At 40.9% G+C, this 19,810-nt stretch overlaps 1 protein-coding gene across 11 annotated transcripts in view; it reads right to left on the bottom strand.

The window, feature by feature from the left end:
• The window catches only part of runx1t1 (RUNX1 partner transcriptional co-repressor 1), a 56,872-nt gene that overhangs the window by 2,178 nt on the left and 34,884 nt on the right, over positions 1-19,810 (bottom strand). For 8 of the 11 annotated variants that reach the window (XM_007902700.2, XM_007902707.2, XM_007902704.2 and 5 more), the window contains exons 4-11: positions 19,720-19,809; positions 14,964-15,145; positions 14,053-14,303; positions 13,597-13,682; positions 12,945-13,143; positions 12,141-12,206; positions 8,013-8,206; positions 1-744 (exon numbers count right to left, since the gene is read on the bottom strand). The exon at positions 1-744 is cut by the window's left edge and continues 2,178 nt beyond it. In XM_007902700.2, coding sequence (XP_007900891.1) covers positions 469-744; positions 8,013-8,206; positions 12,141-12,206; positions 12,945-13,143; positions 13,597-13,682; positions 14,053-14,303; positions 14,964-15,145; positions 19,720-19,809 — 1,344 coding nt within the window. In that variant the 3' untranslated portion in view covers positions 1-468. The remainder of the gene's footprint in view (positions 745-8,012; positions 8,207-12,140; positions 12,207-12,944; positions 13,144-13,596; positions 13,683-14,052; positions 14,304-14,963; positions 15,146-19,719; position 19,810) is intronic. The other 3 variants (XM_007902701.2, XM_007902711.2, XM_007902714.2) reach the window with 3 other exon arrangements.

Here is a 19,810-nt window from a genome sequence, read left to right as displayed (position 1 = left end):
AACGCCATTCATCTTCTTGTTAAAATGTCTATGCTGTAGCCAACGTATGTGCCCTTGAGGGGTTTTTGCAAGACATTTCTTTTTCATTATTGTAGGAAAGAACAATGTGTCCTTTAATATTAGCAGTTTTTTTCCTTTGTACAGTAATTAGCAATCCCTTGGTCTGCTGTCTGATAAAGCATCTGCTTATGAGGTTACCTAGTTTTAATCCCAGCTACTGGAAAAATGATGAGGGAAGAGGTCAAATCTACTTTTGTGTCGCGCTCTGCCTTCTCCACAGTTTTTATAAACGAGAAAAAAAGATGAACAAATAATATCTTTGTTTTTTCATAGTAAGTAAGTATGACCCGTTACTGGATTTTGTAACTCACTACTACTCCCAGATTAGTTTCTCCTTTGATAGTGTAAGAGTTTTGCTTTCCTTTTCATCTTTGTATGATTGACAACTGTTTGTTGGTTGGTTGTACTCTAACGTGGGGTCGTTTCTATAGTAGACGGAGTGGCCGGGGTGGTTGACCTGGAGGTGGTTGTTGGTGGTGTGTCCACTGGGCTCCCTGCCCCACTGCTGGGTGTTGTGGACGAGCTGGCTGTGGCCACCTCACCTTGTTGCTGTGCCTGGAGGGTCTGTCCGCACACATGGTGATGCTTTTCCCAGTCCTTGTGCTGGCAAAATGAACCACAGTATCTTGCTGTGTTGCAGCCACTGCAGGTCTCGCTGGCCTTGCGCCCGCAGTTCCAGCAACTCTGTGGGGAGCAAGAAAAACCCAACATAAGTATGTTGTCAAGCAATGTCTCAAATACACAGAAAAAAAGTATACAATGGGTAACTGCATGTACATTGGAAAACATGCCACTCTGTACTTAAGCAGCAAAAGCCAGTGTTCCGGTAGTTTGATAACTTATAGCACTGTACAAATAATAAATATTGCTAATAATAATCAATAATAATCCCTGCATGTGGTGTGAAATGTTTCTTATCAGGAGGACATCTCAAAGCAACTCACAAGATTTATGGCAAAGTGTAGTGACTGCGAAGTTTTCAGGTGAATGCGGCAGCCAATTTACACAGAGCAATCTCTCACAAATAGCCATGAAATGACTGTCAAGTTGTGTTTAATTGCACACGAGGGGGGGGCGGGGGGGTGGGAAAAACATGCGCCTTTAAAACCTAAAATACAATCTGTTCAAAACACTCCGAGTGATGCTGGCCGCTTCAGAGTTAACTTTCATAGGAAGTTATCTTGTATTCATAAGATTTCATAGGATGACACCTCAAATAAATCAGGCATTCTGGGAATTGTAATTCACAAACACAGTTTAACAAAAAAGATTTCCTCACCAGTAAATACAAGCATAGATTACCTAACTAACTGGAAAAGGACAACGCTTTTTGTTTTGATTGTGGTGTTTCAGTAAGTGGTATCACTAAAACGTTCACTGTATTCCTGTGGAAACTGTTTTACTGAAGGTTCAATCACGTAGGTATACGCAATGACAAGCAGAGTACATTCATTGAGGCAGAGCCAGCCTGGAGATAAAATGCAACTACTGTACACCTAATGATAACAGATCCCATGCACCTTACATGACCCAGGCCACTTAACTGTTTTTTATGAGGTCTGCTTTAGCCTTATAAAAGGAAAATTCCTCTCTCAACAAACCCTCTTTGACCATGCCCCTCATCAGTACCCTCAACTCTCCCCTACATTCTACTCTGCTTAGTGATTCCCATCATTTTTATAAAGTGGTTCAAGGATTCTCCATACGTGCAAGTTACTGTTTTGTAGCACTGCAGAAAACTTATCATTTCAGAACAAAGCTGACTACATTTCAGATCAAGGGGCCTGAAACAAACGCCTTGAAATAGTAACACTATCCATTTCACAGCAGTGTTTTGTTGTTCATTGTTGGAGGAGATGGAGAATTGCTGGTATTTTATGTGAACAAAATACTAATATGACTGCTGAGGAGCTGAAAATAATGTTTTTTTAAAAAAAAATTAAGGTTACAAGTCGTCTGCACGAGAACAATATTAATTGACATATTGGAATTATATGGCCAGTTGACTAGTCACAAAACCTCCGTTTTCCATTTATTTCAATACTTGAACATCTCTGGCTAATTCTGCAAGGCAAGCTATCTGTTTTAGACACAGTCTTGTGCACACGCTCTTAAAATGCAATGATGATGGCAGTCTCGCACTCAGTGAATACTTGAATTAATTGCCACCATATCAGTTTCTGTCAGATTAAATGCAGATGCATGGTAAAACTATTAACGCAGGATGATCCGATTATAGTAACCCTTTAAATACTGGAATTTAAGTACATCCAGAAAAGTAAATGGGAATTCAGCGGTGCTCAATTTGAAATCAGGATTGGAACTGTTCAGGGCAAACAAGGTCTGAGGTGGTATCAATCTTCCTCCATGCCAAGAATATTCAAAAATGCAGAATTTCATGTGTATTTTCTTAAACATTAAGAGTCAGTCACTCAATGTGCAGGAAAAGAACCCCATCCCATAGTTTACACTGGTAGATCACATTCAGTCATGAGCAAGTTGACCCAAACTGGCTCTACGCCTGTTTTGTTCACTGGATGGCATAAAATTAGCATCTGGCAAATGCACTGCTGCACATTTTTCGTGGGGTAGAAAGCAACCAGGGATTTGAATCAAACCTTTTACACCAGCTGGAGTTGAATCACGTCGCTTAGCAGCGAGACTTAAACCTGCAACAGCAGATAAGTGGTTTTATTTTTTCTCAGATTGGGAGTAAAGAACAGTGATTTTTACTATGTCAATTTCCTTGAGATCAGCTGAAAATTCATTTTTAATGTAAACGGAACTCTGAAGCAGCTTCTTAGCTCCGATTACAACAACTTGCAGTTATATAGCAGCATTTACTGAAAACTAATACGTCAATACCCTCAAGAGTAGGAATCATTGGACACTGAGCAAGATGTGGGAACAATTTAGAGTTGCCTCAAGGCCTGCTCTAAGGTCTTTAGGTAATTTTTGGAAGCAATGAAAGAGGTAGCTATGAGTTTCAGAGGGATATAGTGGCTGCAAACTCAGCCTCTAATGGTGAAAAGGAGGGAATGGAATACAAGCAGTAACCTATTCAGAATAGTAGACAGCTCAGACAGGACAATGCGGAAGATTGGACAGGTGGAATGGAACAAGGGCATGGAGAGATTTCAAAATTAAAGATCTTGAACTTGATCCACTAAAGGACAGAGAGTCACTGGAGCTTGGAAACAACAGGAGTAATGGACATGTGGACAGGACTCGGCCATGGAGTTCTGGATGAGTTGGAAGTTAGTGAAGGGTAGAAATATCAGCGAGGTGAGAGAGGCTAGTATGAGAGAAATATATCCCGGGAGAGAGCAAAATTCTTTGAAAAGAGGTTTCATTAAATTTAGCTACTTAATGGAACTTGCAATGTGCAATACTGTGATTCTGCAAGATTATTAAAGACTTTGGCACAAAATAAAAACAAAATGAAACTAGGTTAAAGAGCTAAGCACTAGTTGAAATATGATACACGTGGCAAAACAAGAGTTCTATTATCATAGTATGTAGTTTCAATTTTATTTTGGACTTGATGATTTTTCCCCCTCCCAAGCTCTCCTAAATGTATTCAGATGTCAGCCTGGCTCAGTTGATAGCTGGGAACAAGCCCCCGTTAGAATTTTTGAGCTTGTAGGTTAAGCTTCCACTTTAAATGGGAAGCACTGCATTGTTGGATGGTCAGTCCTTCAGATGCACATTTAAATCAAGGACCTGTCTGCCTCTTCAGGTGGATCTTCACTCTTCCCATGCCACAATAATATAAGAATCCTTGCACTTAATAAAACATCTTTCCTAGTTTTAAAGTGCTTCACGGGATTTATTGTAAATGTAATAACTATACATTTTGTAGGTGAATGCATCAGCCAATTGGCCACAGCAATGTCCCACAAATAGCTATGATGAGAATGACCAATTTTGTCTGGGGGATTAGCAGTGAGGACTTTGGAAGAAACTCACTTAGCTTTTTGAATATTGCCATAGGATCTTGAAAGTCTACCTGTACAAACAGAGGAAGACACCTCTGACAATAAAGCACTCCCCCAACATTGCACTGGAGTGTCTGCCTGAACTACCAGTTCAAATTCCCTATGTGGGGGGAACTTTCTGACTCAGAGGTGACAGTGTTAACAACTGAGCCAGGCTGACACCAAATCCGTACAAAAGATGCACAGATAATAGAAAGGTCTGTCAGTTGAATTATTTTCTTGTAAAACGATGTACGTGATTTGTTGATTCCAAAGCAATGCAACACAATTGTTACCCAAACTCCCTATTTTCAAAGCATGCTTTTGAAGTTATTGTGCAATGCAACCAGAGGGTTGTAATGCAGACAATGGTATCTTTACTACAAAGCTTTGTATTTATTGCACCTTCCAGGATACTTTGTGCATTCTTAACATTGTCACCAGGTGAGGCAGAGAGGCCGACACAGGAAATGGGTGGGGTGGTGGGGTGGGGGTAAGAAGATTGCTATCATGTACTTTTCCCAATCTTTAATTTTCCATTGTAAGCATGCTGGCAATTATCACGATAATCCCAAATGTCACTGGAACTCATAGGGATGGTGCATTAAAAAAAACTTCCAATAGTAGGTGACATTTGATATTGAAGTATACAGTATATCCTGTGAAGTGCTGTGACATGTCTCAACAATGTGATCAGGTGCTGTATCAATGCAAGGATTATTATTATTAATACAAATCAGTAGGTAGGTTTGGTTCATGGCAAAGTGAGGGAACAGGCTGCAGTGTAACAACAATGCTGGGAACAACTATTGCAGTCCCTCTCCCCCATCTGTACAATCTGGGCACAGTTCTGTGATCCTGGGTCCCATTTTTCAGTAAGCAGCACACGAGGAGTTGGTAAGTGGGCCTGGGCACTTCCTTCCATGTCTAAAACTTTGCAGGGAATGAGAATTGATTTAGTTGGGGATGGGAGAAAGCTAACGCTTATTGTCCCGAGTCTAATGCTCAACAATCAAGCTCCTCTTGTGAATACTCCTGCTGAGACTATTAGGAAATAATCTTGTGTTCCATTATATTCTACAGCAGGGGTCCACAAACCCTGGCACCCGGGCCAATTTCCGGCATGCACACTTAATAATAATAATCCTTGCATTTGATATAGCACTTTTCACATCTTCTAGACATCTCAAAGCGCTTCACAGAATATGCTGTAAAGTGAATTGACCGTATATTTGTGGACGAAACGTGGCAGCCAATTGCACACAGCAGTGTCCCACAAACAGGCGTGGATTGAAAATGACCAATTTTTTTTTTTTTGGAGGGATTATTATTAGGCATGTGGTGTAAGGAAACTTGCCCAAGGTTTCGCCCTGCCTGGAATTGAACCCAGGTGTCTCGCTTGCAAGGCGAGTGCTCTAACCACTGAGCTACAAGACTTCCACTTTTCCCAGGAATGCCAAGCATTGATTAGATTTGCATGGGAAGGTGAAGCTACAAGCAAGTTGTGCCCCACCCACCTTTCACTGCCGATGATTCAACCACTAGATCCCTGGCAGGACATCAACTCACATAATACCAGCCATGTAGGCTGGACAGTGAGTAGGATAAAATAATAGTTCTTGCGTTTGATGAACAGGAGACTCCTGATAACTCAACCTGGCTTAATTTGTCGCTACCACGTAAATTATTCTGCTGTCAATATCCCAGCTGCATATATTTATACATATGCCTAACTCGCCACTACAGGTAACTTGTGACTGAGCCCTTTTCTCTTAAAGTGACGAGTTATCAGTCTTAAAGCTCTTCACACGATGTACTGTAAAAGGGGGAGGGAGGTAATGCTGGCCAGTATACTGGGAGAAACCCTTCATTTTTCAAATAGAACATGGGACCTCGGTTTAATGTCTCATCCAAAGGACAGCATCTCCAGCAATGCTGCACCCCCAGCACTGCAATGGAGTGTCAGCCTAGACTTGAGTTTTGTATTAGTCAATAGTTAGGCATGCACCCATGCTTGAAGTCTCCACCAGAAGCGTAGAGGCAATACAACAGTAACAAATAGAATCATACAGTGTTTTTCACCTCAGGAAGATGTCCCAAGACGCTGGATAAAAACAGTTGATGCAGAGTGAATGAACATGCCTGTGTTTTGGTGCGTCGGTGGGTGTCACTGGAGCCCCAATATAAATGCAGTAAACAATGTCTAAGCATCTCCCAGAGACTTCAGCACCAGTGACAACAATAAAACACTCTCTCCAAACGAACGTTGCTCCTGTTCTCTGGGATACCCGGGGGGGGACAGGGCATGTAAGTGGTTTCCCCACCCAGGAGCCACAGGCCCCGACTTGTCCCGATTGAGAAGGGAGTGAGTTTTGCACTGGTAAAGCTCGCAAATCGTTTACCAAAATGGCAACTGTAAAATATTAAAAAAGCTTACGTACCCGATTTTATAATCAACTCTTGTATAAAAAGCTATTCATGTTGGGATCAGAATTTCATCTCGATTTAAATTCAACGTCTGTTGAATCTTAAATCTGTAACACGGCACAGCACTTGACGGTTTAATCTCACACTCCATGCGGACATCATAAGCTCTATGCTGAGCAAAGTGATCTCAGCTTCCTAAAACTCAGCCTCTGCTTGTGATCCAAAGAATCTCTTCAAAAACATTTGGTTTGAATTTATTTGACTCCATACTTGTATTGATATGTAAACATTGCGTAGACATAGGGCTGGAATAATTGTGGGCCAGATTGCTGCAAGAGGCATAAAGGACCAATTTTCTTCACTCCTGCAAGCAAGCTTGCTGATTTTAAAGTCTTTCTACTTGGGAATCATATGCTACACATTAACTGCTAATGTAAAGGAGAAGATAACCATTCTGTGGCAGCTACGAGGAACCTTCATTAACATTGCAGAGTCACAACTCTAATTGTTAATTTTCACTAAGCACCTAATGACCCTGTGCTGTCTGTAACAGCTATTGGGCACCCTGCTGATGCCGATGGCTGGCTTTTCAGCTTTCTAGCTTCAAAACACTTACTGACAGAGTGATTTTAGCAGCGGTTATCAACATTTTATTTTAAATTGTAGCATCTCAATTGAACTTGCCATTTTAAATGCCTGTTGTTATCGGCAACTTTGGAAGGGATTATTTTCCATTTTGTGCCACTTCTCCTGCAGTGCTTCAGGTCACGTCCTTCGGGGAAAGAAACACTGAACTGCAGCTGGACTCATTTTGCATTAAACATCAGAGTTAAATTAAACGAGGTCAGCTAATATCAACTGTGAAACAGCAACAGACTAGTTTTTTTTAAAATATCTGTACCATTTTTATTTAAATTTCTATCACCCCCCCACCCCCGGTTATTTTTAATTAAAATTCACATGCATCTGCAATGACTGATCTTACTCAACAAATTGCTCTGAAAAATGCTCCACACACACACACAAACACACACCGGATTATTTAACACGGTGCTTTAATGCATACAATGGCAAACGGGAAATAATCCCATCTGCACACAGGGCTTTTTGTGAAGTTATTAGCTGAATATCTTTTTGAAAACGTTCCATGAAAACAAAATATGAGAACATTATTCAAATCTTGGCATTTTGACAAAAGACAGTCTTTACCTTCAACTCATTGGCATTCACAATGGGTCATTCTTCATCTCAAACACTTGGTCAATTGGTTTTCCTCTCTCTCTCTCTCTCTCTCTCAAATTCAATTTAACAGAAAAATGGACTATAGACAGAGAAAAGGCTAAACTTTTTCCTTAAGATACATTAATGATTTGGAAAATGCACAGACCATGGCAACTATCCCATTCCCATCCATAGTAGCCAAGGACTAATGAAAATTCAAATTGAAAAGAAACACATTGTTATTGTTATCCAACTACAGTATTTCTGGCACAACCACAGTTTTTTTTCTCCAGCATTTAACCAGGAATTGGAAATAACGGGAGATTCTACCTCACTGGAATCCTCCTGCTGGTTAATGATGGCTAATGCATCTTCAGCAGCCTGTCTCTTGGCGTCTGCCACAGTGCGCTCCATCTTGGCTCTTTCGGTAGTGATCATTTCGTGGGCCTTCCTCTCCGCTTCTGACACAGCTTTCTGCAACTCTGACATTGCCTGGCGCTTCACTTCATTGACAGCCTCTTCTGTAAGACATAAAATCCCCAGTAAATTTGCAGATCAGGTCCGATACATTAGCCCAGAAACAACATGGAATCGCTTTATAAATACCGTGCATTAAAAATTAACTGATGCAAATTAGCTAGAGAAACCATAGTCCTCCAGAAACACTTTTATCTATCTTCATTTCCGCTTACAAAAACTGAATGACATTGATTGAATACAATATTTAATAAAAACTAAGCATTAACTTGGCGAATATTGTGCAAATTAACACCCTATTAAATGTGATGCCTTTTTTATAATTGAAGTGTTTCACTCTGTCTATTTTTCAATGCTATTATTGACTTTAGAAGCATTCATTTTATGCAAAAATGCTGCATTCGATAAATGTATACATCCTTTTTAGGCAAGTATAAGCAAAATACAAGAAACATGCCCACATAGATGAATGCAGCTGTGACCAATGGTTACTTGGCTGAGAGATTTGAGTCGTTTGTATCTGTGGAACCATAACCCTAAATCAACAGATGCTTTCATGAAAGATGGGGAGGATAATCAAATGGGGGAAAAAAACACTAACCATGTCCCAGTGCAAGGAATTTAACCAAGATTCCGAAGCTATCAACATTTCATGTGCATCATAATCACAACCTGCGAGCAATGTTGTAACACAGATTTCTGACTGAAACAGAAAAGCTTAAAATCCAAAGTATATCAGAATCTGCAAGAGATGGGTCAACATTTTGGACTCAACCTTTCATCAGGACGTAATAGTCATGCTGTACGAGTTAATCTATCTTACTCTTTGGAGATCTGATTGCACCTGCAGCCAGTTTCATATATAGTCTGCAATATTTTGAAAAAAAGAAAAAAAATCTACATTTTCAGGCCATCATTTTATAGACTATACATTAAATCAACATATTCATCTGGGTTAATGGTTTTAAAAAAATCACCTTCAGTCCACTAAGCCGTGTCACTTTTACACTAAATATTCAAGGTGAATTGAAATTCTCGCTCAATGGCAAAAACAGGAAAACAATTTTTGCTTACGATCAGAACTGTAGCTTGACTAATTGTTTATGCAAATCAGGCAATTTATATTAAAATTATGCATTTCCATTCGAGCCACACTGGCACATGGGGATCAGTAAAGAGAATTGGTGGATGTCAGTAATGTGCTTGAATAATTCTTGCAAATTGCAAATAAGCATTTACCTTTCCTTTTGAAGGCTGTTGTAGATAGGGACAATCCTCAGGCTACAGCCCTTTTTTTTAAAAAAAAAGGAACATTGGTGCTGCGACCAAAACACGAAAAAGTTCTAGCTTTGTGAACCAAAGCTATAATTTTTTTCAATTTAGGCTTCGACGTGGCTCAGTTGGTAGCATTCCCACCTCTGAGGCAGAAGGTTGTGGGTTTATGCCCCATGTCGGGACTTGGAACTCATAGTCCAGGCTGATACTCCAGTGCAGTGTTGGGCATGAGCTGCATTGGCTGAGGTGCTGTCCTTCAAATCAGATGTTAAAACAGTCCTTTCACCTCGCTTCTTCCCTTGCTTCCTTCAAGGCCGGTCTCAAGACTTCTCTTTGACTGTGCCTTTGGTCTCCCTCCCACCTCTCTGCCTTCCCTCACCGCTATACCACCCCTCTCCCATGCTCGGGCCCCGATACCTGACTGTTCAGCGCTTTGGAACTGTAAAGACACAGTGCTGAGCGTGAACCATCTACGGTAGGATTGTTCCATTATAAGATCGATTGATTGTACCTGCCTTTGTTTTACCCATTGGGAAACTGGGGAATAACGATTAATAACGACGTGAAAGGTGCTCTATAAATATAATTTTGTTGTTGTTGTTAAACCGAGGTTGTCTGCCTATTCAGGTGGATGTCAAAGATCCCATGGCATTATTTGAAAATGTATGGGATTTTCTTCCGGTGTCCTGGACAACACTCCCCAAATAAAATTGCTGTTTGTGGGTCATTGCTGTGTGCAAATTGGCTGCCACATTCACCCTCAAAATACAGTCATAACATTTTACAGTAAATCCTGTGAAGCACTTCAAGACATTTTCCTAACTGAAAGGCCCTATATTAAATGCAAGAATTATTTATTATTATAATTAATGCTTTACTTTTTGAATTAACGCTTTGCCCAAAAACAAAATAAATTAGTTCAACCAGCTATTCAGGTCCTGGTTTAACCTGTGTAAAAACATGCATAATTTAAAAACACTAAGACAAATATGAAAATGTTTCTTGAGCTGAGAAGAGTCAGTAAAAACAAATATTCTAAAATAGGGATACTTGAAATATGCATGTGAAAAATAATAGCTTTGTGCAATAATAAAATTCTTGCATTTGATATAGCACCATATCACTTCATCAAGATACTTCAAAGTGCTTCACAGGATATACTGTAAAGTAATATGACTGTATTTTGTGAGCAAAACATAGCAGCCAATTTGTATGCACTAACATCCCACAAATATCCATGGAGTGAGTGACCAATTTTATTTGGGGCATTCTGGCCAAGATACTGGGATAAATTCCCTTCTCTTTTGGAATAATGCTATAGGATCTTTAACATCCAGCTGAACAGGCAGATTGAACCTTGTTTTAATGTCTCATCTAACGGATGCCACCTCCGGCAATGCAGCACATCCCTTGAAAGTCATGATTGACAATGTTGGTTCAAAATCCCGACGTGGGGTTTGAACCCACAGCCTTCAGACTCAGAGACTCAGAGACAAAAGCTACCTACTGAGCCAGACTGTTACATAAAACTACAGATACAGTGAACTGTTGGTATGATGAACTGAAGTTGTGCTATCAGTTGACACACTCACTTCAGGTCCTAAACAGACTGACCATGCGTCAAAAGTTCCCATCTAATAATTGCCACAATGGCATATGCCCCAGTGGAAGTAGCTTCCAGACTTATGCCCACTTTATACAATTTTCATGCTGAAAATAGCTAAGCTACCATGCAAAGACTCAGTATTAATTGTTTGTCAGGTGAAAGTGGTTTGCACTGGAGGTGTCGAGACTACTTTCGAGGAAGTTGTATCATAAGGACATTTTCAGGACAGAAATAGAAATGTTGAAAATTAGGCCAGATATCATCACATCACGGCAGTACATATGGTGTGAATGCATTCAGCACTCACTCAAAAATGGTTCCATGAAAGTCCAATTGACTGACTAAAAACTTTTAAAGAAACATTTTTCATGTTATTAAAGAGCTGGTCATGCTTCATGACACTGCAATCGAACAATCATTAGCAGAGCTTCGTGCGTGGGCTTGGGAGCCCTCTCCTCGGTCCTGTACAATGAAGTTTAGGAGCAAAATGTATATGAATCCAGCTCCTTATCCGAAAAACTCTACCACCTGGTGCAAACACCTGGATCTGAAGCAGTAAACACTACAATTGGAACAGCTCTACAATTATTCACCAAAATTTCCTCTGTGTGAGACGTGAAAGTTCAGGTCACAAAAAGGGCACCAGTAGGGCCTGGAGTAGGACTATTAATCAGCAGAGCAGAGGAAGATCGCTTTACTGACGTCACACATGATATATAAGATCCAGGTAATTCTCTCCCCAACCCCTCCCCCACCATCCCCACCTCCAAAAGTGCAGGATGACAGCCTGTTTATATACGTAGAGGTCAAATAAATGAGTAAAAATTAATTATACTCCTCCTGTTATTTGGATCCATAACAGATGTGTACTGGATTCATTAGCAAGGGGCATGAGTTCAGGGTTGTCACAGGAAGAGTTAATTGGGAGGTTTTATATCAGAGCATTACAGGGTTTCAAGTAGTTTCCGAGAAGACAATTGAAAAGAGACAAAGTAAGATGCTGGGCTCAATAGGCCGAATGGCCTCCTTCTATGATGCAATGTGATTCACTATGATTCACAGCCCCTCGCCCCCATTTTCTAACTTAGAACATTTACCGGCTTTTTTCCATATTTCCTCTGGCATGTATCCAGACGGCCTGTGTAGGAAATCCCGATGGGAATCTGGAAAAAAAGAGTTGTGAATACAACAGTTTCTTAGTAATGCCATAAATGCTTCTCAGTCGGTATCTCCCTTCAGCACATGGTGTTCAGGGTCATAGAATTTATACATCTTCCAATCAAAGGTACTGAGAGTCACAATGCAGAAATGAGCACAGACCACATTATACTGCTATTGAATTCATGGTGCTGGACTGAGTGAGGAACGTGTCAGTAAGGTTACGTTCACCCACAGCACTGATGTTTCTGGTTAACTCTGAAAGTCGACAGAGCACAACTGCACATTTCGGGGTACATTGTGCACCTGCATGTGTGTCATGGGATTCTCAGATTCTGAGCAAATTGGGAAGCCTGGCATCTGCATACAGCTTCAGCTGGCCCCACATATTTGCCAGTGCGAGTCTGCTAGACCTGGGTGGAGAGGGGCTTGGTAGAGGAGGAAAGTTGGACCGTGCCATCAAGTATTACAGTCGTAGCTGAAAGCAGGTCCAACCTCACTGTGACCTCATGAAGTAACGTAGTCCCTCAGGTCCTGGCCTGTTTATCTGGAGCCGAAACAAAGTCAATCCACTGTCTGAAAACGTGTTCACACATGGATCTTCCTACAAGCCATATTCATATGGTGGCCCATTTACATGCTGGTGAGAAATTGACACCAGATTTAACAAAGAAGAGCATTGGAGGCAATATCTTGCTCACATAATATGAATAGGTTACTGTACTGTAGCTAATGACCAGTACCTAGTTGGACAGGATCTGTATTCACAGGACTCTGTTGTCTGGAATGGCTGCTGCTGCCGCTACCTTTTTTTAAATCCTCTGCATCACTGTACCGCCTGATCCAGTAATTAAGCTCCTCACGGTCAGCTTCCTGACATCTCCGAAGGACAGTGAGCGACCGCCTTGTCTTCTCTACCATGTCCATGATGCAGTTCAAAAGCTGAAATGAACACATTACAATATTGTCAATAAGCCATTATACAGCACAACTGCATAAATCCATCTGCATAGGCTGGTCGTTACAAATCAAAGATTTGTAAGATAGTTACCAAACAGGGATATTCTCCTAACTACTTCAAGAACAGAAACTGATCTGTCGTAAAATGAAGATTGAAATAAGGGAATCTAAAATGTAGTGAAGATTTAACAGCTTTAACAAGTAAGATGACAAAAATAAATATGTACTTTAATAATAGTAAAATTAAAAATGGCAAGCAAAAAAAAGCTATGGTATAATTAAATAATTTTTAATATTCAAGTATTTATGCAAGACTGAAATTAAAATTGTACAACTCTGAAAGAGTAAAATGAATCAATTCAAATAACTTTAGATGGGAAATTGTGATCATTTTCCTTCAGGCTAGCTTTTCAGTAGATTGATTTATTTTCTTACATGATCAAGGTGTTTCCACTCCTCTGCCCATTCCCTATCCGTTAGTCTATGATCAATCACTTCTTCTTGACGGGTGCCATGCATCCCTGCCAACAGGGGAAAATAATTTCAGACTTCCAAAGCTATTCTCCCGGAAAACCTGCCATTTTTTCACATTATCCATCAAGTAACTCATCACCTTCCCTGCAATTCTCATCACTGACATAAAAGTGACACTTTCATCCTTCAGCAGACACACCAGTTTACCAGAAATGTCTATAGGCAAGCCTTGCCCCATTGCACTTGCAATGTTCGCTAGTAATAATAAACATAGATCATCTCAAATGACTCTTCCTTTTAGATATCTAGTACATTATTGTGCCTTTGGTGGTTCAGCAGACAATAAATCATGAGAATGGACTGGTTTGTTTAGTATGTTTTTGTGTGCGGTGACAAAGACCCACCACAAACACTTACCGAGAGGTCTGTTCCTGTCCCTGAGGTCCCTGTGGTTGGGATGCCTGTATGAATCCCTGTAGTGGTGAGCCATGGCCATATCATCCAGACGGTAGTGCTGAGGTGGGGGTGGTGTTGGGTGAGGCAGGCCGTTGGGCTGGTAGGATAGCCCGTTATTTGGACTAAACCGCTGGCTGGGGCTTATAGTGCATGGCCGCTTGCTGGGATGCTCTGAGTGCAAAGGCTCACGATCGTAGCCATTCTCTTTGGTTCTACACGTGTGCAGAAGAAGATTAAAGAGAAGTCATTGATAGTGGTGCGGACAGCACAATGCAATAGCCCAAACCATCACCAGTTAAGCCATTCCTTTGTTTGTACACCTTTGCCATTTCCAAGACAATGCTACGCTTCCTCATCTACACCAATGTCACGTTTTGTTTTGGTACAATGACTGATGCATCCCGATGATATTGCAGAAACAGATTGATCATTTTAATGATCCATTTTAATGGACTCAGAACCTCACTGTAGCTGCTCATCCGTGGCTGACCATATGCAGGAAGAAAAGCAGCAAAACTGATAGCTATGCTATCAGTCGTTTCCCTGAAACCAGCATTTTCTTAGTTACTCATCTCCTGCCATCACAAAGAGATTAGAAGACAGGATTAAAACACAGTGCTGTATCTTAATTAATTAATTCAACAAAGAAGGGGGTTGTGGGGGGGGGGGAAATAAAAAAGGAGGAAAAAAATCTTCCAGACTCAGAATTAATTTCTTTGGCTTGACAACAAGCTGTTGCAATTTAAGGAAGGAAAAGCGCAACTCAGCATTCCGTCTCATGTTTTTTTGCCCCCTTGATGCATCTGTGCATCAGATACATTTCTGGTCTAAGAGAAACCATTCTGTTGATAAATTGCTGCCATTTGTCTCACCTGTCTGGAGTTCGCCTTTTCCCATTTTCATTCACATCAAGCAGCAGCTCGGAGGAGTCGACGGGTGAGGTGGTGCTGGCATCGAGCAGCAGCTGCTCGTGTTGTGCGAGGTACTGGGCCGGGTTCTGCTTGGCCAAGCGCGCGCAGTGGAGCAGCTCCCTCTGCAGTAGGGGCAGGTTGGCCTGCGAGAAGAATGACACAGAACAAGACTGCAGTCAGCACAGCCACACAGGGAGCACTGCCAGGCCCTGTCTGACCTCATAGACGAATGAATAAGCAAATAACAAAAGTGGCCCTGACAACACTGTGAGTTATTTGTTATGCCCTGGCCAACAATTCCGCCCAAAATAAAATTGGTCACTCGTTTCATGGCTGTTTGCAGACATAGCTGTGAGCGATTGTGCTACCTCAACTGTGCATCTGTAGGCAACTACAGTCATTCCAATTCACAGTAAATCCCGTGAAGTGCTTTCAGACAAATGTAACCAAATGTAAGAATTATGTTATTCGCTGCATCTGAAAAGCTATGTTGTTCCATGGGCTTCTCAGAAGGATGGGGACAATAGCCACTGATCCCATTGTGGGCAAGTGACTTTGAGAATCCACAGCAGAGTTCTGGAGCTGGAGACACCTTGGCATTTATCAATGAAAGTTTTATTGGAAACAAATAGTGAAAAGATTGCCATTTTGTAGCGAACACTGTATATTAGTTTCCGTTAACAGGTTTGGATTTAGCCCCTAACAGCAGTCTAGCAGGAACACAAAGGTTCACATGGCCCTTGAAAAGCAAAGTGGGGGTGGGGAAGAGGTGACATGGTGAGCATTTGCAGGAAGTTACACAGAGCAATGATTACCTCATCAAAGAGCAAAGGAACCTTACGTCATTGAGACATCTCAAAGCCCTTCACAGAATATAAAGTGAATTGACTATATATTTTGTGGGGAAAACTCAGCAGCCAATTGTGGACAGTAGTGTCCCACAAGCAGTCGTGGATTGAGTGACCCATTTTTTATTTTTTTTTGAAGGAATTGTTACCCCTGGAAAAGCGATCTGCCAATTAACTAACAACCGGGTTCCTACTTACTGCTAGGTAAACAGAGGTATGTGGAGTAAGGAAACTTGCCCAACATTTCGCCCTGCCAGGAATCAAACCCAGGTCTCTCACTTGTGAGGCGAGTGCTTTATCCACTGATTTAGAGGCAAACAAAAAGAAAGGAAATGCAGTACATTTCAGTGCTCCTCAATAGACACTGGTGCCCCACGGTCAGCTGTTGGAATTACATAAAATCAAAGCTTTATTGGTCAAAAAGAAATGATGACCATTGATAGGTTTAGAATAAAAGATATTCTATCTATCCTGTAGCTCAGTGGTTAGAGCACTCGCTTTGCAAGCGAGAGACCTGGGTTCAATTCCAGACAGGGCGAAACCTTGGGCAAGTTTCCTTACTCCACACGCCTAATAATAATCCCTCCAAAACCAAAAACAATAATAAATTGGTCATTTTCAATCTATGACTGTTTGTGGGACATTGCTGTGCGCAATTGGCTGCCGCGTTCGCCCACAAATATACAGTCAATTCACTTTACAGTGTGTTCTGTGAAGCGCTTTGGGACGTCCTCCTGACGTGAAAAGCGCTATATCAAATGCAAGGATTATTATTATTATTATCTAAATTGCTCAAACTGTATCATCAGTGAATTTGCACTGTGAGCATTGACTGCTGCTGGTAGATGGTACATCCTATGTGCAAAAAAATGAAAGAAATATTGCAGAGGCTGCAACCTACAAAGGAATGTCACAAGATTAACCTGAAGCAATCATCGCATTGTTGAATATTTACTAATCTTTTCTTGCTTGCAGTTAATAAAAATAAAGTTGAGTTTCAAAAAAAAACTGCTCCTAAAACACTGCTGAACCTCAAGTTGCTGGAATCGTCAGGAGACCAAAGAAAAACACATAAAAGGATGGTTTTAGAGAATCAATTAAGATAACTGCTCATACGTTGGGACATCATGTATACAGATATTTGGGCATAATGAGTGAGCCAATAAGAAGCAGAATTACTATTCATTGGCAGATTTCAAGCTGCAAACTGGATTCACTATTGTACCAATTCCACATTCTATTTTATTTCCCGAGAGGCACATTTGACACTTATTCTTGGACCAACTCGTGTTGTTAAAAACATTCCTCCTGTTCACAGAACTGCCGTGCATCCTCCCTCCAACTGGGAAGATGGAACAGCTAGAGCCTGAATCGCTACTGATGCCAATAGGAGGTGTGCGCCTGCACACTCTGGGGATTGCCCTGCACTCATCGCCCAAAAGATAAAACTCTCTTCCACTGCAAAAATATTCCATCCAGTGTGGTGGGTCTGGGCAGACAAATGCAATGACAGCAATTGTGTTTGAATATCCATCAAGGCTGGGAATTGAGCTTTGGACTCACTGGGTTGAGCGTCAAATACAATGGCTTTCAACCCTCATTCCCTCACCCCAGCCCCACTTATTAGATTCCATCGCTCAATTCCTACAGATTTCAGTCCCCATCTCGTCTCCTTGAGCCTCCTGGTTTAGAGCACAGCTCATGCTGCACCTCTTCCAACCTCCTTTTCTCTCCACTCCACAACTACCTCCCCCAATTTTTTTTCAACAACCATCTGAACAAATAGAGATAGAAATTTTACTTTCAAATAAAAACAAGGCATCAGGCCCTGGATTGAACATAAAAACTTGAAGATTTTTATTTGGCAATTGTCAACTTGTTCCATATCTTCTTCACTCCTAGCTATCCTGTAGGGGTGGGAGGGTGGGAGAGTGGAGGAGAAGAAAGAGCGGCAAGAAGAGGATTCAGAAAACTGATAGAGATTTCATTAACACGACTTCCAAAATACACAAAACGGTTCCACCTTTTCTACAGGTTTTCCTTTAAATGTTTCTCTATTTGTTGTTGTTGTTATTCAGAGGTGCACATGAACATTTGAAGGTTTGTGTGTGGCGTGAAACACACGTTTATGTGCTTTATATTTAACCCTCTGTTCTTAACTCCCGCTGTACCAAACAAAACCTCTGCTAGGTTTTGCCTTTGCTAATGCATAAAGGGTTATTTTGCATACACTGGGAAGCTGAATAAAAGTATTCAAACTTGAGCCATTAGAGTCAATGTATGAAAAAAAATCACAGAACAGGTACTGGGACTCCTGAGGTAAATACTGAAGCTCATTTCTCCAGCTAGACAACCTTTTAAATCACCATGAAATCAATAGAAAACATTGATTGAAGCTGCCACTGAATTTCAGTACTCAAAGTGTTAATTTTTCAATAGCCACTCATGTGCTACAAAGAGTGAAAATGTGAGACAATTCAAATATTTTATGGGGGGTGGGAGGGGAGGCAAGAGCAGAGAAAAGGCGGGAGTACGAGAGAAGGCAATTATAATGGTGTCTAATATCTTTCCTGCAAATGATTCTCCGTAACATGAAATAGAATCAAAAGTCTGTGAGTTACATTAGCCTAATGAAAACAAGATTTTAATGCATATTGTTACAGCTGGGATTGAAGGGAGTTATTAAGGACCACGTTCCCACAACCATATGGTTTTTGTCATTAATGTCTCCTTTGAGGAAAAGCACTAAAATTAGAAAAAAAAGTTGCATCTTTGATTCCAGCAACCCCCTCCCTTCCCCCCAATTCAATGATATGGTAACCATATGGTGTACAGCAGTGAGGGGGAAAATAAAGTCTGCAAGTGTCCTTGCATAATTCTTTGGCTTTTTCCACCGCCAAGCTGACCCTGAAGGGAACAGTTTCTATGGTAGGAATCAGTAAACCTGCATTCCCAAAGGAAATAATCGATGGCATGGTGCAATTCTTACACACATCATTGGTAAAACAATAGTAACAAATGCATGCCATTTATTACAAGAGTATTTTAAAGATACATCTACAAAGTTTGAAAATAAACGGGATCAAATCTAAACTACTTTGCCTGCATTACTGAAAATTGATATACCGGGGAATAAATAATGCCAAACCCAAAATCCAATTCAGACCAAGGGTCAGCTATTTGGAAGAATCACTGGAGTCCACGTGCCACCCCATTTAGAAAAGAATACCAACGCACAAGGAAAGAAACAGACAGGGAGATAGAATGTGCCAAAAAAAANGTTTGCTTCCATCTGGTAGAGTCTTCAGCAGCTACTGCCATGCCAAAAACAATAGTTCCATTTATTAAAATCCGTCATAGTGCTTTTGCGGGATGCATATTTCCCGTGGTCATTTTGTAGGTTTACGTGATCAGTTTCCCCTGATGGGAGAGATGGTCCGTAGGTTTGAGGGTATGTAGCTGATGAGCCAGCCCCCTCCCACTCACAAAAGTGTGCACACTACACACAGTGGTTTAGTTTAGGAACGATGGAGGGATATAAATTTTAGACAACTCTTTGAAGGCGGACAATTGAGAGATGACCTTTTGCGTTGCAGTGGAAGGCAACAGGTACACACAATCTCAGACCTTTTGGACAAGCTCAATACACTGCTTAAGAGACAGCATCAGCAGCTGAAGTTCAGAGTCAAAGAACACAAGCAAAGGACCTTGAGAATAGATTAAAATAAAATCCTACTTATGCAAACTTCCTTTAAAAAAATACAGCCTTTTTGCTGCAGATTTTAATCCTTAAAGTCACGCCACCTAGTTTGTTCAAAGAGAACATTTTGTTAAAAGACCTGCAGGTGAATAATAAATGTTGTAAATACCTTTAGAAACGGTATGACAAAAGGTCGCAGAGGAAAGTTAGTTGCTTCTTGAAGTTTGGAATGAAATTCCTCAATCGTCAAGGTAGAATTC

The sequence above is a fragment of the Callorhinchus milii genome, unplaced genomic scaffold (assembly GCF_018977255.1).
Source record: "Callorhinchus milii isolate IMCB2004 unplaced genomic scaffold, IMCB_Cmil_1.0 Scaffold2, whole genome shotgun sequence".
Taxonomy (NCBI): Eukaryota; Metazoa; Chordata; class Chondrichthyes; order Chimaeriformes; family Callorhinchidae; genus Callorhinchus; species Callorhinchus milii.
Note: the sequence above shows the minus strand (reverse complement) of the source record. Positions and strands in the feature narration are given on the sequence as shown.